The sequence below is a fragment of the Gopherus evgoodei genome, chromosome 3 (genome assembly GCF_007399415.2).
Source record: "Gopherus evgoodei ecotype Sinaloan lineage chromosome 3, rGopEvg1_v1.p, whole genome shotgun sequence".
Classification (NCBI taxonomy): Eukaryota; Metazoa; Chordata; order Testudines; family Testudinidae; genus Gopherus; species Gopherus evgoodei.
The window spans coordinates 49,604,072-49,630,476 of NC_044324.1; the positions used below are offsets into that span (position 1 = coordinate 49,604,072).

Below are 26,405 nucleotides of genomic sequence, written 5' to 3' on the forward strand. Positions count from 1 at the left end.
TACTTCCAGTCAGAGTCTGGGTCTTGAACAGTTACATCAGGGCTTCTTGACAATGACACCAGTGCCTGCAGTTTAGCACTCATGACAACCTTACAGTAACAATCCAATTGGCTTGCACAAAGGAGAAAACATTTCAGTTGAACCAATTTCAGTTTCAAGCTCCTGAAAGGTTATAAATGATGAAGAAAAAATTGTGATAAATATCATGGATAGTGTGTGTGCTAGACGGATCTAAAGTCACGCTAAAGGATGACTTTGTGTGGTCCCTGGAGATAGAGCGACTCTGTCCTAGGAAACCAAGAATCTCTTGATTTTCAGGGTCTGGTGTTCTGCCCAGATTATTTAGTGAAAGACAGTGTTTTGCCCTGATTTTTTTTTAAACCTTGTAGCCTGGCCCCCTGAAGGAGCCATGGGCCAGCTGAGTCAGTGAAATTCATGGCAGGTTGGGGGAGCACATATATATATGCCAGGTCTGTCAGGTCTGCCAGCCTGCTGTGGATGAAGATTGTCAGTGAACACCCTTCCCGCCAGCCCTCCCTTCAGATGGAGTCAGATTCCAGGCAGTTCTGTAAGTGATGAACCTATTGGCGGCCCAGCTGTACACAATTATGTCCGGCAGTTTCTGAGCCAGCTGGATTGTGTCAGGGTGTGGGGCGGGGTTGGAACTAAAAAGAATAAGAAGGAAGATGTAGGACTGAGCATGAATGAGACAGACAAAGAACTGAATACCAGTGGCACGGTGGGGAGGAGAACATTTAGCGTGGTGAGTGTCAGGGGAAGTGAAGAAATGGAAGAAATAAACAAAAGCTTAAAAAATAGAGTAAGATGAGTGTGGGCTGCCTTTTCCTTCCTCTCCACTCTCCTGGTCACACCCCAGACGCCAGGACAATAGACTATTTTTTCACCTTGTAAAGTCAGATCACCTTAACATCCTAGCTGCAGGGTTGGGTCTGGTGCAGGGATTTGGAATGGGAGAGTGCTGGGAGAGAGCAAAAAAAGAATCGCAGGATGTACAAGAGAGCTCCCTGAGTGCACTTTGCAGCTTAACTGAAATTTCTGCCAGATGTAATGATTGCCACATGAGCCATCACTGTTATGATTAATAATATCCATAATAAACATGATTATAATTATACTTTATTTATGTTATTTGATTGAATAGAAGTACTGGCAAAATGCTGATATTTATATGTAAACAGAAAATAGGGTATTGCTCTATTATACACATTTGCTAATAACACCCAAAGTCTTTGTTGGTCTGAGTCAAATCTAAAAAGCTTTTCCCCACTGTTTTTCCTTTTTGTTATTAGACCCAGATGAAGTAATTTATGACGATGTGCCAAAAGAAGATTCAGACACTGAACCAGGTTTGAGTTTGTGTGGTAGCTTTGATGATGATGATTTAATACAATCACAGGTTTTATTTTAATGCACACGTAAAACTATAATATGATCCAGGGGAATTTGTATCAGACAGACATATAGGTATAAGTTTCATACCCAAAACTGCATGTAAATGCCATTAACATTGTGTCACAAATCATCAAGTCCTACGAAGTTCCAAATTAAGAACTACTCCTGTCAAAATTTGCCTCCAAAAGCCTCTTCTGTTATGTTGTTCAAAGGCCTGATTCATAGATTCCAAAGCCAGAAGGGACCATTTTGAACATTCAGACCTCTGCCACAGTCACAGTCTCGCCCTTTGGGTATTGTTGTTAAAAAAAAATCTAGAATTATAGAGAGAACTGGCCTAAAAGAGTGTTTTCAAAACCACAAGACTTGGGGATCTTCTTGGGTGAAGTAGAATAGCACCTGATATCTAAATGTAGTGGAGCTTTCTGATGTCTAAAGCTCCAGCTGCTGACTGCCTAGCATGTCAATCCACTCAAGGGTAAAGTTAGCCAGCAGCCAAGTCTCAAACAAAATCTGTTCTTTGACCAACTGTAACGTAACAAATCAGGAAGAGAACTCATGCCAATGAGCTCCTTGCACCTAGCAGTCCACTACTCTACTACTATAGCTTACTGTACATCAATCAGTCAAAGAAGAAATTCAAAGGGGCTGCAACCCACCTATGTATACCTCTGTAGAAAAGTTTTATTCTAACTCCAAACTAACCTAACTCCTTTACTTGATGGAGGGACAAGAGTAGACTTTGAAATCCTGGCACCATTGGTTTTCACCTTGAAAACTGTGAGTAATGGAATGTTGGGTGCAGTGTTGTTTCAAGATATTAGATAATGTGATCTTCAAAGTCACACCTTTCTCAAGTACCTTCCTTACTGGGAAGTCTCCATTTGAACTACATCTCCCATCATACACCAAGATCAGGGATTCCCATGATGCACCATGGTGGCTCCACAAGAGAGGGAGACCAAGATGTAGTTCAGTCTCCAAGCCCAACCCATAGAAAAGAATGAGGCATGAGGAACCTGAACTACAATCAAATCCGAATCAAAATCTTTGGTTTTGAATCAAAAGTTTTCAGCTGAACATTTTCAGCTTTCTATTTTTAACTGAAAAGTCTAAACTTTCCAAGGGGGGAAAAACTGGTTTTTGTGACCATCTGAACTGATAATTTTGCAATTAACATCTAAGGATTTGTTTGTTTTTTAAACTGAGAACAGGTTGGGAATGCATATTTATCCTATTGGATGAATTAATTTCTTGAATTTATAAGGAATTTTTAAAGTAATCACACCATGTTTAATGATGAATAGTATTAGGAATTTAGAATGTGTGCTGTTTGTAGTAATGTTTGTACCTTTATAATCCGCAATCTGTATGTGTTTTAACAGGAAGACACTGTCCCTGTCTTATGAATTTCCCAAATATGAGGCTCCCATTCTGCAATTCAGGCAGATCCATTGAATTCACTGGAGTTTAGCTTGGGGGCAGGATCTACCCACACTGCTGTCATTGCGGAACTGGGGCCAATGACTCCTTCTCATAAGTGCTGTATTGTGCAAATCTCCCCTTGGAGTCAGTGGGAGTTTTATTGTTTACAGGCAGATTGTTTACAGGACTGGACCCCAAATCAGAGCTATTTAACTATATATGATCCACAAATTTTAGAGTTCGCTGTCAGTACAATGATTTTTTTTGTTAAATTCTCTGTTTTGCTGGAATGCCATTGGACGGTGCCATGCAGGAAGTGTGTTTTTTAAGAACAGACTATATTTATGGAAAAAACTCAGCTAGATTCAAAAGCTGAGTTTCAGCATTTCCAGGAGTTCACTTTTTGTTAATACCAAATGCTTTAAGTAATATTAATTAATATTACAAAACTATTACTTATCAAATTTTAGTTTTTGAATTTAGTAAGTATTGGGCCATTCAAATGTGCAAAAATAAAGTCAAATTTTTTTCCTCTGAAACATTTTGTCATTTACATATAACCTACATCTTGTCTATTTTTTTGTACACTGTTGCATAAATCAAACATTATCTACAAAGTGCTGGTCAGGTATGCTGAGTTTTATTGCAGAACAGTTTGTAATTATGATCTCCCAGAAAGTAGAAGTTTATAATACAAGTGCCTACCTACCTTAATTGTAATGGTACAAATAATGCCATTTATACTTATGAAAGCAAATACCTGCTTTCTCATGATTATTTGGCAGTAAAATCTTTCCATTTCATTTAGAATCAATGGGTGATGCTTGTGCCAGCTAAAACATCAGTCACAGTAAAGATGGAAAGTAGGAGACAGATGTTAATAAAGCAATTAAAAGTGTTTCCCCAAACAATAAAGTCATTTTTAATAACCGATTCAATTGGTAATTGTGCAAACTGTTTTTCATTAATTTTTAGCTGATAGCACTTGGAGTGGCTGCTGATATGAAGCCACTTGGTTAGTGATCGGAAAAAGCTTAATGTTTTGAGCTCTTAATCTAGTTTATACATAAGGTAATGCTCCTTGATAATTTGAGGTGATGCATTCATGACTGCTGATTATGAATGTAGTTGGGAGGATGAAAGTGGGTTGTGAAGCATAGTTCTTGCTATACTTAGGTCTAATCCATTCTACTTAAAGTGATAACTTTTTAATTTTTTCCTAACCAGAATACATCATCTGTTGTGTGTATTGATCATGAAAAGGTTCCTAAAGTGAGGTAGTATATGTGGTAGCAAGATACATCAAGGGGAATTTACATAGAGAGGGTCAATTCCTGCTCACCATATGCATGGTAGTAATTATGTTGACATCCCATTGAACTTGCGTGCACAATGAGCAGCATTTGTTCAAAGATCTACTGTATATAAAATAAAAACATATAGAGGCAAATCCTGCCTTAGCACCAGCAAACCAGCACAATAAAGATGAACACATATATTGGACATCCCTCCTTGAAGAGGCCACCCTCCCTAGGAAGCGTGGTGTGGGCACCAGAGCATTAGCCATACATGCTACTGTGGTGCACCAGATTGATATCTGCCTGGAAGCTTGAACGCTGAGAAAAGGCTTCCTACTGCTATCTATGCAGTGTTGCAAAGGGCAGACTATAGCCCAGGGATCGGCAACCTTTGGCACGCGGCCTGCCAGGGTAAGCACCCTGGTGGGCCGGGCCGGTTTGTTTACCTGCCGCGTCTGAAGGTTCAGCCAATCGCAGCTCCCATGGGCCGCAGTTTGTCATTCCAGGCCAATGGGAGCTGCAGGAAGTGGTGCGGTCTGAGGGATATGCTGGCTGCTGCTTCCCGCAGCCCCCATTGACCTGGGATGGTGAACTGCGGCCAGTGGGAGTTGTGATCGGCTAAACCTGTGGAAGCAGCAGGTAAACAAACGGCCTGGCCCGCCAGGGTGCTTACCCTGGTGGACCATAGGCCGAGGGTTGCCAATCCATGCTGTAGCCGATAGGAAACAGGCACTTTGGAATTAAAACACTTCTTTGATGCTTAAGTAAAATATTGTATTTTCTTTTGTGTTTTGGTATTAACACATGCAGAGGAAATGATTTATGATGATGTTGAAAACGGAGATGATGGTGGAAACAGCTCCCTAGAATATGGATGGAGTTCAAGTGAGTTTGAAAGCTATGAAGAGCAAAGTGACTCAGAGTGCAAAGACGGATTTCCCAGCTCCTTTTTGCGAGGCAACCACAAAAGACAGGTATGTAACCCACAGCAGTCTTTCCTTATTAGTTTTTTCTAATTACCCTGATTGCTCAACATTTACCTTGTCCAGTTGTCCCCATACCCTCTCATGAACCCAGCTTTCAAGGACAAAGAGCATCTTTACAAATGAGCTCTGAATAATGTTCCATCTAATTTTTGAAAGGCCATGTGCACAAAAAATTTCTTCTGTGCAAATTTTTGAAGCAGAGTTCAGATTTGTGCGCCATGAGGCAAATGCACCAAGTGGGTAAAATGTTTATACATGTAAAAAGTTTTAAGTTGCAGTTTGTGATGATAATAGTTTTACACCATGTTATTTTATAAATGTCATTTTTAAATACTTAGAAAAAGGAAATTTAACCATTCTTCATGAAACAGAAGTTGGTTTTAAGCATTATGCTTTATGATCTTTTTTAATAGACAATCACAAGCATATATCAAGCACATATTAATCATGATCATTATCAGTCCATAGGCTTCTGCCCGTTGGTGTCCTCTTTCATTCTATATACATGTCTGAAAAGATTTTGATAAACATATAGGAAAGACAATGTAATAAGTATGCCATTATGTCAATTTATAAGGGTTTTCAGATAGAGACATCATAAGTAAAAAATGAAAAACAAGAGTTCGTGTTTTAAATTTAAAATTTTCCTAAAAAATATCAATAAATGATTATCAGCCAGGAAGAAGATGTGTAATTACAAATGGGGGGTGCATTTTATATTCTTTATTGGTCAAAATGTCAAAGATTGCTAAACTAACCTTACTGTTTTTCCCTGCAATCTTTTTCATTTGCCCATTCAATATAAACTCTGTCCAGATCTTTCAGTCCTCCATCCAGCTGGTAACTCTTAATACACATCAGCATGTCCAAATGATCTACTTGTAAACGATTCCGTTTGTTTTTTAGAGTGGTCATTAAACTAATGCAATGCTCACAGTCTGCAGTTGATGCTAGGAATGTTCCTCCAATATCCATCAACTTTGCAAGATACTGAAACTTTTCGTTCTGATGAGCAAATGTCACTATCTCCGGGAAACTTAAAACCAATTGGCTTTTGATTCTTTCAGCTATTGCAAACTTGAAGTCATTGTACTGACTGACTATAACAGTCTGCTCAGCAAGAAAGTCTTTGTATATTGAACATAAGGATTTGACCTGATGAATTCCAAAATTGAAGTCACACTTAAATATTGCTGCACAATCAAAAGCGGACCACTCCAAGACTTCATCCTCTGGAAACCTGTCTGCCAAATGTGCACACATGATGTTTATGAAAGTTATTATGGGACTGGTATCAATTTTATTATTTTCTTGAGAGCTCATATCTAAGAGAGTCTTAACTTTGTCACTCCATAAGACTGAATCTCCAAAGTACTGTCTTCTGATCTTGTTCAGTTTACCTGGGACTAGGTGAAATGCTTCAAGAGGTGTAAGACCCCGTTTCTGGAGCAGCGTAGATAGTGAAGCCAGCTCTGACAAAACATCATTCAAAACTTCTAATGTTATTCGGTATTCCATCATATTCAGCTTTTTGTTGCAGTATTTAGAAATTAGATCAGTATCTTTGTCTTGCTCAAAATGTTCCAGAAGAGGATTATTGTTGCAAATAATTGCTCAAAGTGCAAAGTGCCTAGATAAGCAGCACACTTCATTGCCTTAAAGCCACTGACTCACATTCAGAAGCATCTACTATTTCCTGAAATTTGCATTTTCTCCTGGATGACTGATGGAACACCATGTAGACAGTTCTCATTAAGGTTTTGATGTCTCTTATCAGCTTGACCTCTTTCCATGCATCAGAAATCCCCAAGTCTTCCCAGTGTGTGATGCAATGTTGCTGGACTAAGTGTAGAATATATCAGCTGAGCCACCACGCCATTGAGTTTGTCCAACATCAGGGAGGCACCATCAGATGTGAACATCACCATTTTAATTAGATCAAGTTGGTATTTTTTATAAAACTCTTTGATTGCAGACACTATTGAAACAGTATCAGAGGGATAGCCATGTTAGTATGGATCTGTAAAAAGTGACAGAGTCCTGTGGCATCTTATAGACTAACAGCCATCTAAAATAGCATCACATTTGTGCAATTGTAGTAATCCACCAAACAAAGTTTTATGGTCCGCAGAATTTATGGATCTATATTCAAAGTAGAGTATCAAGTATCTGTTAATGGATATATCAGTGCTTTCATCAACAAGTAGAGTATGAAAGATTGCTGATGCTATTTCATGCATGAGGTCATTTTGGACAATGCAGTTAATTTCAAAAAATTTTAAAAGCATAATTTTTACTTCTCCAGCTCACTGGTATGCGCACATACTGTTCTATATGGTCATTAGTATCCTGAACAGAAGGCATTGAGCTGTTCATTTTAATAGCCAACAACACACTGTCAAAAAATACCTCGATTTCTTCTGGGCTTGAGCGCTTGCATTCAAGATGAATTTGCCTCCTCTACTTTTCATCTGGACTTTCAAGCATCATGCTAAGCAATCCACTCTGTAAGGAAGGGTTTTTGTTTCTATGTCTTGTTACACCATCTATATGAGACTTACTTGACAGATGATGCTTTAAGAAATCCAACTTCCATACATCGTTCCACATTCTTCCTGTTGAAAATTCTCCCAAAGCTGTGACATCTTGACAATATACACAAATCACTCCATTGTCGTCCTCATATGTGAATATTTCATGAAGTTTAACAAGTATTACACGATGTGACTTTGATGTAACCATCTCTGTAGTCTCATCCAACCATCCAGATTTAAATGAAGTCGCTGTTCTTTTATGCTTTAGACCTCTAGACAGTGACATTTTGGGACTGTTTTTTACCAGATTGGTTTATTTAAAATTAATACTTTTATTGTATGGCTACTATTTCAGTGCTCTGAACAGCGTGACTCGACAAAAGGGCAAACGGGAGATGATTCAGATCAGAATACTGGAAGTTTGTGCATAGCAAAAAAAAAGTGGCAAAAAAACATGGGAAAATGGTAAAACATCACGAATAAATGTATGAAGTCCAATGCCTTTGAAAGATTTCAGTCACAAAAACAACACTTACCTTTGTTAATTTTTGGGAAATCTTTGCAGTTCCATAGCAACTACGGCCAGGCATTTTGACTTATTCACACGTACTTGAGTTTGTACACAGCCAAGTGAACAGACTATAAGGAGATGTGTGGGTCCCGATGTGATCAACGTTCCACATTCGAAATGCTGGTGGGGAGGGATATGAACGATTCATTGCCTTCCTTTCCCTTTCTCCACCTTGCCAGCTAATAGAATCTGGCTGTGTTGATAGATGGCAGGTGAACAATGTCAAAAGTTGCCCATAAATGATATTTCAGCCTAGCTCTGACATAGTATTTCATTTTTTGTTCATGCGGTGTTTCGCTGTGTGTTTGGGGTTTAGGATGTGTGTGTGCGTGCAGACATGAACAGCTTAGAGGGAAGAGTGGCTCTGAACCAGTAAGAGAATGAGGATTGAAGGCAAAACATAAAAGGAAAAAATTGGTGAAAATGTAAAGGGAAACAAATCTGCACATAGGCTATGAAAGTGGGTTGTTTGTTTCCCGTGAGCTGTTCATGACCTTTTCCATTTCTGCAGCTGCTGACATAGTGTAAGTGGCAAATGAGTGTGAGAAGTAGTGTGAAGAGTAGAATTGGGTGACCGTCATGGATTTTTGAGGCTGTTCAATCCGCATGAATGGGTTCGCAGAATTCACAAAACTAGTCAGTTTGCAAACATTTCTCAGCCCCCTTTGATTTTAACTCTTTATTTTATTGCTCAGCTGTGATTCAACTTTGAAAAAATGATTATTGTAGCTGAAGGGAAGCCTATGCTATGTATTGAGGGATAGAAAGACTCAAAGTCTCCCTTGGGAAGGTGGATCGTCTGTATACAAGCTGTATAGTGCCTGATTTTCTGGTCTAGTACCTTTTGTTCTCCATTGCTCCTGGAGGCAGCCCTGGACTGGTTCAGTGCCTAGAGTACATTAAACTCAGGCTGCTCTAGTTTCTACCAGCTGCTAGTGATCCTCTAATCATTTCAGAACTGAGATTTGTTAGGGTGCATGATGCTCCAGCCCCCTGTGCCAAGGTGGTCAAGACTAGGTATTGCAGATCTAGCTGTTGCAGCAGATTTGCAGAGGAACACAAAGATGGGGAAGGTATTGAGGGCTGAGAGGTAGCCTATACTCTGAATCTGTATTTGAATTACAAGTTATATCTCTCCTGTCCTCTGGTTGGTTGGTTGGTTGTTTTTGGTCTTTCTTCCTACTCTATCTCCAGGTTTTTTGCCTTATATTTAAATAGTTACATTTTCTCTCTGCCATTACATTGCTCGTTTTCTTGCATTTCCTTTTACAAGGATTGCAAACCCAATAATGTAGCAATTTCAAACACAAAATGTTCAATTGGGTACAAAGTTAGGGAGAAAAAATTCACTGTGGAGAGAAGACTAAACAGATAAAATGTTGTTATACAGATTTGATATAAGACCCTATATGGAATAGAATAGAACAGAATTCCACAGGCTCCACATTTTGATTTCACAGATTTCTTAACTCACTGCTCTTCATGTCAGTGCTCCATCCATTGCCCTATATCCCATCCATGCAGAATCAGGATCAGGAACTCGGGTGGGGAGGAGAAATGACTGAAGAACTGTATCTGATTAAAAGAGACTAGTTAAGCACTGTTGTTTTCCCCCCTGGCTGAAATAAGCTTAAGCTACGTACCTGATGCTTGTTGGGGTAATTCTGGACCTGACTGAAGAAAGATCTGATTCTCATTCTGAATACATTAGGCAGCAGTTGAGAAATGCTGTGCACATAGTGTGCCTAAAGTGGCAGGATATTTTGTTTCTTCACTCTTGTTACCTGTATTGGTGGGGCTCCAGTGAAACACACTTTTAACCTTGTTCTTTTTTTTTTTGGTGAGGGCGGCATATTTGCAAAATGAAATGCCCTCTTGTATGTCGATCAAATTCTGGTCTCATTTACATGGGTGTAAGGCAAGAGTGGTACCAACGGTGTTAATTATATCTTGACCTATAAGGGAGTAGCTGAGAGCAGAATTTGGCCCTTTATTTTCAACTTGGTGGACGTCTCGTCTCATATTACCTCAATTTGTTGTCAAACAATGCTACTGATGTCAAAATGGGAAGTTTTATACTGGATTTTTTTCAGTGAATATTTTTCTTTGTACTTTCACCTGAGGTTCTCAGAGTGCTTCACAAACATTGATTAATAAGTCATACAACAGCCCTTGGCAGGTATTGTCCCTTTAATACAAATTCATGCACAGAATGATTATATGACTTGCCTAAGGCCTGCAGTGCTTCTGGAATAAAGCTATGAATAGGTCACAGAATTCCTGATTCCCACTCCTGTGCTCTAACTAGTAGATTATACATCTTTCCCTACTGGACTATGCTTACCCAACTCACCAGTGCCATTAACTCCAATTTCAAAAATATTCAGAAGTTCTGCAGATACTTTGGCCTATTTTGACAATTTTTCTTTCAATTCACCATTCTTGAGGATCTTCACAAATATAGACGCTAGAATTCATACTTAGCACAATGGAGTGGTGTTCTAGGTTAATGTTAATATATTATAATAGCAAGAGATGCACAGTATAACTTTAAATTTAGATGAGCTTAGCACAACTGCTATTCTTTTGGATCGATGGAAGCTTCCTCTTCCTTCATCATGTAAAGCACTTGCCAGTGGATTGTGAAGGCCTCAGTCTAAGCCTCAGTGGGTACTCTACATGGGGATAAAAGACCCATGGAATGGCTGTGGCTGGCCCAGGTCAGGGTCACCGAGCTTGGGCTCCACCCTGAGCCCGAATGTCTATACAGGAATTTTTCAGCCACAGAGCCTGAGACCTACGAGTCCGAGTCAGCTGACCCAGGCCAGCCATGAGTTTTTATCTCTGTGTAGACATACTCAGTAAGTGCAGAAATGTGTATAACACATAAACAAAAAATCCAGCTCCCCTAATTGGTTACATTCTCTCTATTAACAGGACACTGATAGACAGAACTGCATGCATGATACTTTGCATGTACTTCAGTGTTAAGTTTGCACTACAGCCTTTTTGAAAAGATTGTATTTTTTTATACACTGTAGCTTTCTCATGACCTAACCCGTTTAAAGGAGCACTATGAGAAAAAGATGAAAGATTTGATGGCAAACACTGTGGGAGCAGTAGAGATTCAGCAACTAAAGCAAAAACATGAGCTGAAGGTAGTGTAGTTAATTTTTGTAACAAGCTATGTGTTAAAATGATTGTTCTTTGAATGCAGATAATGTTATCTTTTCTTTGTTAAACAGCAAGCTGAATATCAAAAATGGAACAGTAACTTATTGAAAATTATTACTAAATGTACTGGATGTTGTACAGTTTGTTTTACAAGAACATTGTCAAGGATTTCTATAGTGTTTACTGTCTGGGTGTAATACTTTTACAAGATCAACTAGAATATAGTCTTTCCTTAATGATTGAGGCCCTGATCCTGCTACCTGATCCATGTGTGCAGATCCCTTCCATCTTTGTGGAGCCTTGTTAAAGTCCATGGGATCTATGTGGGCATAGGGGTCATCCCACATGGATCAGATTGCACAACTGGGGACCTTCATGCTTTGTACAGAATGGAGCTGAAATAAAGAAGGTTGTTTTTCAATAACAACTTTGGCTCATCTACTGAAAGTGTCTTGTCACAGCAAGATACTTTTGTTTATGCCCTGTTTATAATTGACAGTGTCAGCACAGTTGTGGGAGTAGCATTCATTTTTGCTGTGGCTGCAGTCAGGAAAGAGAGAGCAGTTTTTTTTTTAATGGAGCTTTACTAGGAAAATTGCATCTCTGGCTAATAATTATAACACTTTTTTCACATGTGCCTAAAATAAAATAAAATGTAGACTCCTGATGGATTGCAATTTAAACATCCTTGCAATACAGTTCTTATTTAAGAATGTAATTAATTATAAATGGAACCAGTGTTCAGATCAGTTTCAGTTTGGGATAGGGTTAGTAGTTTGCATTTGAGGTTGAACTTGGACTAGGTTTCAGCTTCATGCCAGTGACATTTTGTGATCTATTCTCAGTACATATCTGCCCAGCTGAACACTTGAATGGTGGAAATCTAGTGGTTCTTGTAAAATTTCCACCATCTTGTATTGCATCCAAAGCAGATTCAGAAAACAGGTGTAGATGTTATAAAAAAAAAATTAGAGGACAGGAGAGACCAATGTTCAGATTTGAAGTCCCACCTCAATTAATATATTTTAAAATACCCATATATATTCATAACACCCGCAGTAGTTTTTTTCATAAGATTATAGTCATTTGACCATAGGTTAGATTTTGGGCCTAAACTACTTGACAATGTTCTTTCAAAAGGTGACTTCTTTTAAGACGATTGATGCTACAATATGTTGAATTCTACTCTTATTATTCACTGAACATGTAGAATATGTTTTTTGCTGTCTTGCAGATGCAAAAGCTCATGAGGGCTGCTAGGGAAGGTACCAAAGATGGCTACGAAAAGACTAAAGCAGCTGTGAAGAAAGGTCGTTCATTCATCAGAACCAAATCCTTTATTACCCAGGGTAGGTGTGGATTATTTAAGTTTCTCTATAAAGTATAGGTGATTGTCTTAGCATGTTAGTTATCACCAGCAGTGTACTGGACACGTCAGAGCAGAGTTACGTTGATAAAGCATGTCTCAGTCACAATAGGGGCTCTGATAGATCTGTGGTTGTGGAATCTCCAGGAGTTTTAAGATTTTGAAGACAACCTTGAGGACCTTGGAAATTCATTAGAAACCTGAGTCAGCCATATTATGCTTCAGTCAGCCTTGCACCGCCATGTAAGTGTGTTTCTTTACAATAAGCAGTGTTATAGATGCTGCCTAGTCCAAAGCTCATATACAGTATGGCAAATGGGACCATGGGAAATGTCAGGAGATGTGTCCCCCATTGTCTTCCGTCAAATAAACCCCTTGAACATCAGCCAGCTGCTGAAGAAATCTAAAGAGTCTGCATCCTAAGTACGCTTTCCTGGTTTAGCCCCTGGAGTCACAGTGATTACTATTAACCAATGAGTATTTGCCAAGTGACACTGTATACTTACCACTGCTATTTCCTGTCCTAAGCGTAAAGGGAAACTGTTGTATCTCCATGCCATGGTGTGGAGGATCATTGTGTCAGAGGAGTCTAAGGACTGCAAGCTGAATGCTGCCACCTACCATCCTTCAAGAAATGGAAATTGATAGGAAAGGAAGGAGCTTTCCCAGGACACTGCTAATCTGAATAACCCCTGTCCATGGTAACACAGATACACAGCCCTCCCAACCAGCAGCAGCAGAGCACCACAATAGTTTTTGGCCTGGGAAAGGGGCAGGGAGTACAAAGTTTCTTCTCATCCGAATAAATGCAGAGAGCTAGTCTATCTCGCCACTCAAGATGCCTGGCAAGGGGATTATTTCAGCCATAAGACTGTAAGGACTGACACACAGTGCGTATCCCTGGGCTGGACTCAAACTGGTTCCTGGACACAGGAGTTTGATTACTGGAGAATGGAAGGGGTTTTTATACAACTTTCCTGCTCATAAACTTATCCTCATTCATGAGTGTGGCACAGGTGGATTTGGAGTTTGACCTTCACCATCAAGTCAGCCAGTCATTGTTTAGTCTGCCATGGAGCTAACATATCTAGTTATTTAGGGGCTATGTAGCCCAGAAGAAGGGCATGTACATTTCTGGCTGGACTGAGCTCTCAGCCAGTTTCCTAGTCCATAGTTCCTCAGACAGCTGCAGCGGCACAGGAGCCAGCGAACAGAGCTGCTAACAGGGGAGTGCCAGTGGGAGTTCCCAGGGGGAGGTCACAGGGGAGACCGAGGCAGAGAAACCAGGAAGTCAGACAAGGGAAGGGGCAGGGGTCCAGTGCTCGTTGGTGGCCTGTGGTACGGCGTGAGGCGTGGACTGCCAGGCACAGAGGTGGAACGGCATGATGGAGGCAGAGGCAGCAGGTAGAGACATGCTGAGGATGACAGGATGCAGTAGCTGTGGCATGGACATGGTCCTGGAGGGGGCTCCTGAGAGGAGTTTTGTCTGCATGAAGTGCCGCCTGATAGAGCTGCTGGAAGAAAAGATAAGAGGACTGGAGATGCAGGTGGAAACTCTGGCTGAGTTTAGAAGGGGGTTTGAGCAGATGATGGAACACAGACATGATGAGGCGCAGGGGATAAGCTCAGACGAGCGGATAGAAGCAGGACCAAAGAACTCTGAGGAGGGGCTGCTGGGTGAGGAAAGTGGACGGTGGAAGCATGTGACTAGGAGAACCAGGCAGAGGAAAAGACGGGCCAGCGATGGAGAAATAGAACTCAAGAACAGGTTTGCTGAGTTGGGAAATGAAGATGGAGCACAGCAAGCTCCTGAAGGAGAGAGGGCAAGGAAAAAGAGACGAGCAGCTAGTCCTGCAGAAGGAGGGGAGGAGTCAATGGAGGCGGCACCAAGTATGAGCCTTAGGAGGATTGTAAGGGCAAATACAAATCGAGAGGACTTGCGGCAAGCTGGTGTGGGGGATAGACCGGAGAATCATGCTGTCGCCAGGAAAAGGCAAGTCTACGTGATTGGAGACTCTATACTGAGAAGAATAGACAGGCCTGTAACTAGACCTGATCGGGAGAACAGAAGGGTGTGCTGTCTGCCAGGGGCTAAGATACAGGATGTGGACCTGAGGCTGAATAGGATCCTAGCGGGAGCGGGAAAGAATCCGTTGATTGTCCTTCATGTGGGAACGAATGATACGGCTAGTTACTCGCTGGACTGTATCAAGGAGGATTATGCCAGACTGGGGAAGACGCTCAAAGAAATCGAGGCTCAGGTGATCTTCAGTGGGATTCTGCCGGTTCCTAGGGCAGGACGACGAAGGAGTGACAAGATTATGGCAATCAACAGATGGCTCAGGCATTGGTGTTACAAGGAGGGCTTTGGGATGTACGGTCATTGGGAAGCGTTTACGGACAGACGACTGTTCGCTTAGGATGGACTTCATCTAAGTAAGGAAGGAAATAGAATTCTAGGATGGAGGCTCGCCGACCTCATCAAGAGAGCTTTAAACTAGGAAGTTGGGGGAGATGGTTGGGAGATGTTCAGGAGATCTCCACGCCAGAATATAACCTGGAGAGGGAAGTAAACAAAGTGAGAGGGGATACCCTTGCGGACCAAAGGATTGATCCAAGGAGGAATAGTGGAGTAGGAACCAGATTAACGGGTGATGCTGGTGGTAGAAGGTCTGTGGACGACGGGGGAAAGAATGTAATGGACGCTAAACGCCAAAAATTAAAATGTCTGTACACTAATGCGAGGAGCCTAGGTAACAAGATGGAGGAACTGGAGCTACTGGTGCAGGAAGTGAAACCGGATATTATAGGGATAACAGAGACCTGGTGGAATAGTAGCCATGACTGGAGTACAGGTATTGAAGGCTATGTGCTGTTTAGAAAAGACAGGAAGAAAGGCAAAGGTGGTGGAGTAGCCTTGTACATCAGTGATGAGATTAACTGTAATGAAATAAGAAGCGATGGAATGGATAAGACAGAGTCTGTCTGGGCAAAAATCACACTGGGTAAAAAAGCAACTAGAGCTTCCCCTGAGATAGTGCTTGGGGTGTGCTATAGACCGCCGGGATCTGATTTGGATATGATTAGAGACCTCTTTGATGTCTTTAATGAAGTAAACACAAAGGGGAAATGTGTGATTATGGGAGACTTCAACTTCCCGGATATAGACTGGAGGACAAGTGCTTGCAAGAATAATAGGGGTCAAATTTTTCTGGATGTGATAGCGGATGGATTTCTTCATCAAGTAGTTGAAGTACCTATGAGAGGGGATGCCATTTTAGATTTGGTTTTCGTGAGCAGTGAGGACCTCGTAGAAGAAATGGTGGTAGGGGATAACCTTGGTTCGAGTGATCATGAGCTGATTCAGTTCAAACTAGATGGGAGAATAAACAAATGTAGATCTCGGATTAGGGTTTTCGATTTCTCGAGGGCTAATTTTAAAGAGTTAAGGAAATTAGTTAGGGAAGTGGATTGGATGGAGGAACTTGCAGATTTAAATGCAGAGGAGGCCTGGAATTACTTTAAGTCGCAGCTGCAGAAATTGTCGGAAGCCTGCATCCCAAGAAAGGGGAAAAAAAACATGGGCAGGAGTTGTAGGCCAAGCTGGATGAGCAAGCAACTCAGAGAGGGGATTAGAAGAAAGCAGAAAGCTTACAGGGAGTGGAAGAAAGGCGGGATTAGCAAGGGAAGCTACCTTAGTGAGGTCAGAACATGTAGGGATAAAGTGAGGAAGACTAAAAGCCGCATTGAACTGGACCTTGCAAAGGGAATCAAAACCAATAGTAAAAGGTTCTACAGCCACATAAATAAGAAGAAAACAAAGAAAGAAGAAGTGGGGCCGCTATACACTGAGGATGATATGGAGGTAAAGGACAACCTAGGCATGGCCCAATATCTAAATAAGTACTTTGCCTCAGTTTTTAATAAGACTAGTGAGGAGCTTAGCGATGATGGAGGGATGATTAACGGGAATGTGGATATGGAGGTGGATATTACCGCAACTGAGGTAGAAGACAAACTTGAACAGCTTGATGGGACAAAATCGGAGGGCCCGGACAATCTCCATCGGAGGATATTAAAGGAACTGGCGCGTGAAATTGCGAGCCCGTTAGCAAGAATTTTTAAGCAATCAATAAACTCGGGGGTTGTGCCGTACGACTGGAGGATTGCTAACATAGTCCCTATTTTTAAGAAAGGGAATAAAAGTGATCTGGGTAATTATAGGCCTGTTAGCTTGATGTTAGTAGTATGTAAGTTCTTGGAAAAAATTTTAAGGGAGAAAGTAGTCAAGGACATAGAGGTCAAGGGTAATTGGGACGAATTGCAACATGGATTTACTAAAGGTAGATCGTGCCAAACCAATCTGATCTCCTTCTTTGAGAAGGTGACGGATTACTTAGATAAAGGAAATGCGGTAGATCTAATTTACCTCGATTTCAGTAAGGCGTTTGACACGGTTCCACATGGGGAACTGTTAGTTAAATTGGAAAAGATGGGGATGAATATGAAAGTTGTAAGGTGGATAAGGAACTGGTTAAAGGGTAGACTCCAGCGGGTCGTATCGAAAGGTGAACTGTCAGGCTGGAAGGAGGTTACTAGTGGAGTCCCTCAAGGATCGGTTTTGGGACCGATCTTATTTAACCTTTTTATTACTGACCTTGGCACAAAGAGCGGGAATGTGCTAATAAAGTTTGCGGATGACACAAAGTTGGGGGGTATTGCTAACATGGAGAAGGACAGGGATACTATTCAGGAAGATCTGGACCACCTTGTAAACTGGAGTAAGAGTAATAGGATGAAATACAATAGTGAAAAGTGCAAGGTCATGCACTTAGGGATTAATAATAAGAATTTTAGATATACGTTGGGGACGCATCAGTTGGAAGCAATGGAGGAGGAGAAGGACCTTGGGGTATTGGTCGATAGCAGGATGACTATGAGCCGCCAATGTGATACGGCTGTTAAAAAAGCAAATGCGATTTTAGGATGCATTAGGCGAGGTATTTCCAGCAGGGATAAGGAGGTGTTAGTACTGTTATATAAGGCGCTGGTGAGACCCCATCTGGAATATTGTGTGCAGTTCTGGTGTCCCATGTTCAAGAAGGATGAATTCAAACTGGAACAGGTCCAGAGACGGGCTACTAGGATGATCCGAGGAATGGAAAACCTGCCTTATGAAAGGAGACTCAAAGAGCTTGGCTTGTTTAGCCTGGCCAAAAGAAGGCTGCGGGGGGATATGCTTGCTCTATATAAATATATCAGGGGCGTTAACGTTAGGGAGGGAGAGGAATTATTTAAGTTTAGTTCTAATGTAGGCACGAGGACGAATGGGTACAAACTGGATATTAGGAAGTTTAGACTTGAAATTAGACGAAGGTTTCTAACCATTAGGGGAGTGAAGTTTTGGAACAGCCTTCTGAGGGAAGTAGTGGGGGCAAAAGACTTATCTGGCTTCAAGACTAAGCTTGATAAGTATATGGCGGGGATGTTATGATAGGATAGTTTAATTTGGGCAATTGATCATGGATTATCACCAGATAAGTCTGCTCAGTGGTCTGCGGGGAGATGTTGGATGGGATGGGAACTGAGTTACTGCAGAGAATTCCTTCTTGGGTGCTGGCTGGTGAGTCTTGCCCACATGCTCAGGGTTTAGCTGATCGCCATATTTGGGGTCGGGAAGGAATTTTCCTCCAGGGCGGATTGGCAGGGGCCCTGGAGGTTTTTCGCCTTCCTCTGCAGCGTGGGGCATGGGTCGCTTGCTGGTGGATTCTCTGCAGTTTGAGGTCTTCAAACCAGTTTTGAGGATTTCAATAACTCAGTCCTGGATTAGGGGTTGTATAAAAGTGGATGGGTAGGGTTCTGTGGCCTGCCTTGTGCAGGAGGTCAGACTAGATGATCATATTGGTCCCTTCTGACCTATGAGTCTATGAGTCTATGAGAGAGATTTTGCAGCATTTCTTAAACACCGTCAGATTATGAATCACCTAATCTCCTGTGGAAGTGTGTTCAACAAATGCATCACTTTGAGCAAGACTGCGTTCTCCTCTGCTGTTCTATACTTCATTCTGAGCAGGAAAGAACAAACGGAAGTAAAGCAAAAGACACAGAGGCTGCCTCTGCACTGAGGATGCTTTGGAACTCTCCCACCCTTGCTATACCATTGCTGCACCCCTATTACGGTGAAAACATCAGCAGTTATGCTCTGCATAGCTCCCACTGTTTCTGGCACTGAAGGAACTACACCAGTGCTAGAGTAATGATGGCAAAGTTCATTAACATGCTTGGTGTAGACAAGACTGTGGATACCCCAGTATGATGACTGTGCATGGACAATGTGATTCTGGCTTTCCTCGCCAAAGATAGAGGAAAAATTGACTTTCTGCTGTATTTCATTCTATGTAGATCATAAATCATCCTGTATGGAAGAAGAGGAACTGAATTTATTTATTGATGTTGACTGTATGCATACAGAAGCAATTATGACTCCTATGCCTGAAGGATTATCACAGCAACAGGTAGTACTTTGTGTGTGTTTAAATATTATGGAAATGCACAGTAAATGTCTTATAGGGCATTTGCATGGACAAAAATCTGATTTGAAGGGGGTAATTGTGCATGCAAATTAAATAGACAGTGCTGCATTCATTGTAGTTGCATGGTTATTCACCTGATTTAGAAAATCATGCCCTAAATCCGTTATCCAAGATCACACAGGAAATCTGTAGCAGAGCTTGGACTAGAACCAAAGTTTACTGGATTCTAGCCCTTAACCACAAGATCATCCTTTTCCTCTACTTGGCTACCATTGCCTGTCTGTTGTTCTATACTTCAGTCTAGGTTGAGGTAAGTGAAGAACAGAAATCAAATTAACAAGAAAAATCTCCCTTTCGTCCAGAGGGGAAGTTACTAATTTGTATTTAAGAGGATTAGTTTAAATCTAATAATTACTTAAGTTTACTTGAAACTAAATCAGAGTATATAATGTTTGCAAAATGAAACTGTCCTGTGTTTTTATTGGTCAGAATTACCACCTCTGGGATTTCTAGAAGAAAATGTTGCAGTTGTTCAACATTAGAGGCACTAGAAGCATTTTTAAGTATAATTATACTCCACCCTCTTCAGAACCCCATTCTCAGGAGAAGAGCATTTTGGATGTTTCAGTTCCTGTGACGGGGCACTTGAAGCAGAGCACAATCTAGAAAGTAGTGACAGAAGATAAGCCTAATATACTGTAAGAAAATTAATGGGCCAATAATATATTCATTCTTCAGATGAACAGTGAAGTACCAGATTGAAAACAACTTCAGTAATGCAAGAAGTAATGTCTCTTTTACATTGACTTCTCTTTATTCTTAGGCTTCTGGAATCTGATCTCCTGCCTTCTTCCTTACCCTCTTCAGTTCTATACAGTTCCACTTTTGAGTCACATTTCTCTTGGATCCATATCCACATCTTAGGATAAACTGGGAGGTTGAACATAGAGATGGTGTGAATTTAAGTAGCTCCTTGGAAATTGGTAGGCATGCATGCAGTTGCACTAGACATAAGGTTAGCCAGGGATGCAGTATGATGTCCATGATCTTACTTTGACATTAAAACTGAAAGTTGAATGTGACATAACTTTGGATGAAAAACAGCAATGTCCTTAAACATGTCTATTGGCTTGAGAGATGTTACCATTGCTCCTGGTTCTCCCTTAAAGTGTAGAAAATATCTCTCAACCCCCCTGAATCTTAAAGTGTCTTCTGGTTATAATCATTATTGTCTGAGTAATGCTAAATATTATATATCCACATGTAATACTAAGTATTATCGGTTCAGTATATTTGATGTAAATGGATGACAGTGTAACATTTGTTCACCCTTTTTTACCTGATGCAGCTAAAGGAGGGTTTCTGCTATATAGTGGGAAGGTGTCAAAGACAATCTCTATGTACTTGGGATCTGGGTTCAGTGCTCAAGAGACCCCCCCCCCCCCCCGCAGTTTGTTCCCAGGTAGTGCACAACTTATTGCTGAAGACCAGCCTTTTGTTAGTTCAAGGTGCAGCACTCAGGATGAATCTGGAAAGGAAATTCATACTGGATGCAGACTGAGCTGACAGAGAACATTTGGTGAATGAGTTGAAGAACAAAGAAGCAGACAGCTATATGATACCTGAAGTGATGAAAAACTGACAAGCAGGGAATCCATTCACACTGGGCCCCCCTCTGTGAGGGGAGGAGAATTAAAACTCCCACTATTCTAGGGACTGCACACTGGTTGACAAGGTATAGAGCAGTACGACATCCAATTTAAAGGAAGCCGTTCTCTTTCTGACATTCTCCCCTTTCTGACAAGAAGATGAGGAAAGTTGTTGGTGCCTGGAGATTATGGTTACTACAGACAGGTATTGGAAGAAAGTATGATCCAACAATGACACGATGAGTGAACTTTAGGTCCAGTCTGTGCAGACCTGAAATGACGAGAGGACGTAATGTCCTCAAGGGAGTGAATAATCTCTTAATCAAAAAGAGAAATATTTTGGGAAAAACACTGGAAGTGTTTTTTAGTGATGGGGAGCTAGGGCTGGTGTGTGTTTGTTGGTTTTTAATGGCTATGGATCAGAATATTATATTGCGTATTGAGCATAAAAATCCATACGCTTCCCACACAAATGCACATTTGTATCATGGTGTTTCTTATTGAATGAAAAATAAAGAAGTGTGTGTGCACTTGGCAATACAGTAAGTATACACTGTACAATTTGGGCTTTTAGACTTTTCTTTATGAATATGCTGCTGTCAACCACAAGGTGGCATAACAGTTTTTGTTTAAATCCAGGCCCTGTTTGAATTCCTATTTATATACTATGTCATACTGTGAGCCTGGAAATGTTGGATCATTGAATCAATCATTTTAGTTCTGCAAGCATAATCTCTGTTATAAGTTTTATACGTTTAGGAATAAAAAATGCTGGACTATAATTTATTATTTTTCCCACCATCCATAGAAGCAAAAACATGGGTGTAGCAGACTTATAGACTCATAGACTCTAGGACTGGAAGGGACCTCGAGAGGTCATCGAGTCCAGTCCCCTGCCCTCATGGCAGGACCAAATACTGTCTAGACCATCCCTAATAGACATTTATCTAACCTACTTTTAAATATCTCCAGAGATGGAGATTCCACAACTTCCCTAGGCAATCTATTCCAGTGTTTAACTACCCTGACAGTTAGGACCTTTTTCCTAATGTCCAACCTAAATCTCCCTTGCTGCAGTTTAAGCCCATTGCTTCTTGTTCTATCATTGGAGGCTAAGGTGAACAAGTTTTCTCCCTCTTCCTGATGACACCCTGAAAACTGCTATCATGTCCCCTCTCAGTCTTCTCTTTTCCAAACTAAACAAACCCAATTGTTTCAGCCTTCCTTCATAGGTCATGTTCTCAAAACCTTTAATCATTCTTGTTGCTCTTCTCTGGACCCTCTCCAATTTCTCCACATCTTTCTTGAAATGCGGTGCCCAGAACTGGACACAATACTCCAGTTGAGGCCTAACCAGCACAGAGTAAAGCGGAAGAATGACTTCTCGTGTCTTGTTTACAACACACCTGTTAATGCATCCCAGAATCAGGTTTGCTTTTTTTGCAACAGTATCACACTGTTGACTCATATTAAGCTTGTGGTCCACTATGACCCCTAGATCTCTTTCTGCCATACTCCTTCCTAGACAGTCTCTTCCCATTCTGTATGTGTGAAACTGATTGTTCCTTCCTAAGTGGAGCACTTTGCATTTATCTTTATTGAACTTCATCCTGTTTACCTCAGACCATTTCTCCAATTTGTCCAGATCATTTTGAATTTTGACCCTGTCCTCCAAAGCAGTTGCAATCCCTCCCAGTTTGGTATCGTCCGCAAACTTAATAAGCGTACTTTCTATGCCAACATCTAAATCGTTGATGAAGATATTGAACAGAGCCGGTCCCAAAACAGACGCCTGCGGAACCCCACTTGTTATACCTTTCCAGCAGGATTGGGAGCCATTAATAACTACTCTCTGAGAACGGTTACCCAGCCAGTTATGCACCCACCTTATAGTAGCCCCATCTAAATTGTACTTTCCTAGTTTATCTATAAGAATATCATGCGAGACTGTATCAAATGCCTTACTAAAGTCTAGGTATACCACGTCCACCGCTTCTCCCTTATCCACAAGGCTCGTTATCCTATCAAAGAATGCTATCAGATTAGTTTGACACGATTTGTTCTTTACAAATCCATGCTGGCTATTCCCTATCACCTTACCACCTTCCAAGTGTTTGCAGATGATTTCTTTAATTACTTGCTCCATTATCTTCCCTGGCACAGAAGTTAAACTAACTGGTCTGTAGTTTCCTGGGTTGTTTTTATTTCCCTTTTTATAGATGGGCACTATATTTGCCCTTTTCCAGTCTTCTGGAATCTCCCCCGTCTCCCATGATTTCCCAAAGATAATAGCTAGAGGCTCAGATACTTCCTCTATTAACTCCTTGAGTATTCTAGGATGCATTTCATCAGGCCTTGGTGACTTGCAGGCATCTAACTTTTCTAAGTGATTTTTTACTTGCTCTTCTTTTATTTTCTCTTCTAAACCTACCCTCTTCCCGTAAGCATTCACTATATTAGACATTCCTTCAGACTTCTCAGTGAAGACCGAAACAAAGAAGTCATTAAGCATCTCTGCCATTTCCAAGTCTCCCGTTACTGTTTCCCCCTCCTCACTGAGCAGTGGGCCTACCCTGTCCTTGGTCTTCCTCTTGCTTCTAATGTATTGATAAAAAGTCTTGTTGTTTCCCTTTATTCCCATAACTAGTTTGAGCTCATTTTGTGCCTTTGCCTTTCTAATCTTGCCTCTGCATTCCTGTGTTATTTGCCTGTATTTGTCCTTTGTAATCTGACCTAGTTTCCATTTTTTATATGACGCCTTTTTATTTTGTAGGTCACGCAAGATCTCGTGGTTAAGCCATGGTGGTCTTTTGCCACATTTTCTATCTTTCCTGACCATCGGAATAGCTTGCTTTTGGGCCCTTAATAGTGTCCCTTTGAAAAACTGCCAATTCTCCTCAGTTGTTTTTCCCCTCAGTCTTGATTCCCATGGGACCTTACCTATCAGCTCCCTTATAATATTACACCAAGTGTATAACATACCCTTTGTTAGTGTCTCCTGGATATCTGTCTGTGTTAGACATTAATAAGATGTCTATCGCAATGATATGTAAGCACTGATATTATGCATTATATTTTATGTACTGCTGGGTCTGATACATGTCAGTAAATTATTACAGAGTTAGCCACAAAATCCAACATGTTTTGGAGAAAAAATCAATGGAAACTGGTCATGGAATCACAGGACTGGAAGGGACCTCGAGAGGTCATCTAGTCCAGTCCCCTACACTCATTGCAGGACTATGTATTAATATACACCTCTACCTCGATATAACGTGACCCGATATAACATGAATTAGGATATAACACGATAAAGCAATGCTCTGGGGAGGGGGAGGGGGTGGATGGGCCTGCACACTCCAGTGGATCAAATCAAGTTTGATATAACGCAGTTTCACCTATAACGTGGTAAGATTTTTTTGGCTCCTGAGGACAGCATTATAGTGGGGTAGAGGTAGGGGTGTGTGTGTGTGTGTGTGTGTGTATCTATCTTTCTATCATGGGACCTATTATAATCCTGTTACACTGTATGAGAATAAACAAGAATGTTATTCCTCATGTAAAGTAACACAGTCAAGGTAATGGGAACAAAACACTGACCCTGTGCCAATACTTTTTCACTATTATTGTTTATAAGTCCTTATCTTCCAGAATCTGTCATTGGATTTTTTTTCCTTCAAATCAGTGTTAATATGTTACGAAGATGTAAAACAACAAAAACATGACACTTCAAGCCTGATTTTGAAAACTGGCCAAGTATGTTGCATCTGTGTATCAAATAGCTAAGGTTCTATCACCATCTGTGTCCACTGCTAATTGTACCCCAAAAATTGTGGGTGGGAAATAAGAGGCCATATTTTAAAAGTGAACCTTTAAAATGAGACAGTCAGAAAAGAAAACACATGACTACTGCTGTTACAGTATTTCATGCACAAATTAAAACATAATTAGAGTAATAGTAAGTTTCATGAATTTCTGAAGAGATATGACGTTTATTTTATTATAGTTCCAATGTCAGGAGTACTTTAGCTTGACATATAATACAAGGGTTGATTTGTCAATGTAAGAACATTATGGTTAATGTTTAATACAAGTCTTTGATTTTGCCTAATACTCTTAACTCTGTTTCTATTTTAGAAATAGGGACAACTGGACCAACTGTTTTTTTTTCTCCTTGTAAGTTAGTTATTTCAGACTAGTAAACAAAAAAGAAGAATTTACTAAACAAACTCCACAGTGTCTGTACATCTCTGTCAGTAATAATCATTATTTTCCACAAGTCCCAGAAATGAAGGGAATATCAACTACTTTAAGTTTGAGAGTTTAACTTTTATCACTTTCAACAGGTTGTGAGAAGATATATTCTGGGTTCTGTGGTTGACAGTGAAAAGAATTATGTGGATGCTCTCAAAAGAATTCTGGAGGTATCTAAATATTGTTTGCCTTTTACAATTTGGAAAGGAACAAAATCCTCAAAGAATTATTCATGAACTGTACTGTGAATCGTATGCATAATGTTAGGGGGGCATCAGATCAAACGTGTTTTTCTTTTGACTATAAGGCAAGATTTGGCCTAGGTTTTACTTTTTGATGTTAAACTCTTAATTTTTTTTAGGTTGTTTGAATGAATCTGTTTTCTTTATTCAGCAATATGAGAAGCCTCTCTCAGAAATGGAACCAAAGCTACTGAGTGAAAGAAAACTCAAAATGGTCTTTTATCGTATTAAGGAGATTCTTCAGTGCCATTCAATGTTTCAGATAGCACTGGCCAGCCGTGTCTCTGAATGGGATTCTGTGGAAATGATTGGAGATGTCTTTGTTGCTTCAGTAAGTAAATACATGTGAGAAGAGGCATGAAAAATGTCTATTTTGTTTTTAAATTGTTGATCTGATGTCTGCTGTAATAGCACGTGTACCTATTAAGACAACTACATTGACACCAACACGTCTTCTGTTTGATTGGCTGCAAGTGAAAGAGCCTTGGCCAGTATTTTCAAATGTGTGTGCCTCATGTTAGCCACCTAAATCCACAAAAGATGGGCGTGGATATGCAGGAAAGTAGCTACCCCACTCCTCAGCCCAACAAGGGAGTGAACCAAACTCTGGATTAAAGCAGTGGTCTTAGAGACCACTCCACCATTTGGAGTTCAGTGTATGTTAGCTCCACTCCTCTTGCCTCCACTTCCCCTAGACATCCCCTCCTTTGCGTAGGAGAGGTAAATGCAGCAATGCATAGTGCTCTAAGGCATCCAGGTACATCAGAGGAAGCTTTTCTGGGCAGTTGTCCCTCCTCTTTGTATTGCCAGAATCTGGTCCCATGTATTTAATGTGGTTGAGCTGAAGTGGCTACCAGAACCATACGTTTTACAATTCATAAATTGTGCAAACCTACAACTTTAACTCTGCATTCAATACATTTGCATGTTGTAGCTTATCAGGAGTTAACTTGTTAGTTC

General features: G+C 40.7%; 1 protein-coding gene across 2 annotated transcripts in view; it reads left to right on the top strand.

Moving 5' to 3' along the window:
- Positions 1-26,405, top strand: part of ARHGEF10 (Rho guanine nucleotide exchange factor 10) — a 188,373-nt gene that overhangs the window by 75,471 nt on the left and 86,497 nt on the right. The window contains exons 7-13 of one of the 2 annotated variants that reach the window (XM_030555561.1): positions 1,311-1,367; positions 4,947-5,110; positions 11,269-11,385; positions 12,636-12,750; positions 19,170-19,282; positions 25,296-25,373; positions 25,597-25,776. In XM_030555561.1, coding sequence (XP_030411421.1) covers positions 1,311-1,367; positions 4,947-5,110; positions 11,269-11,385; positions 12,636-12,750; positions 19,170-19,282; positions 25,296-25,373; positions 25,597-25,776 — 824 coding nt within the window. The remainder of the gene's footprint in view (positions 1-1,310; positions 1,368-4,946; positions 5,111-11,268; positions 11,386-12,635; positions 12,751-19,169; positions 19,283-25,295; positions 25,374-25,596; positions 25,777-26,405) is intronic. The other variant, XM_030555560.1, reaches the window with a different exon arrangement.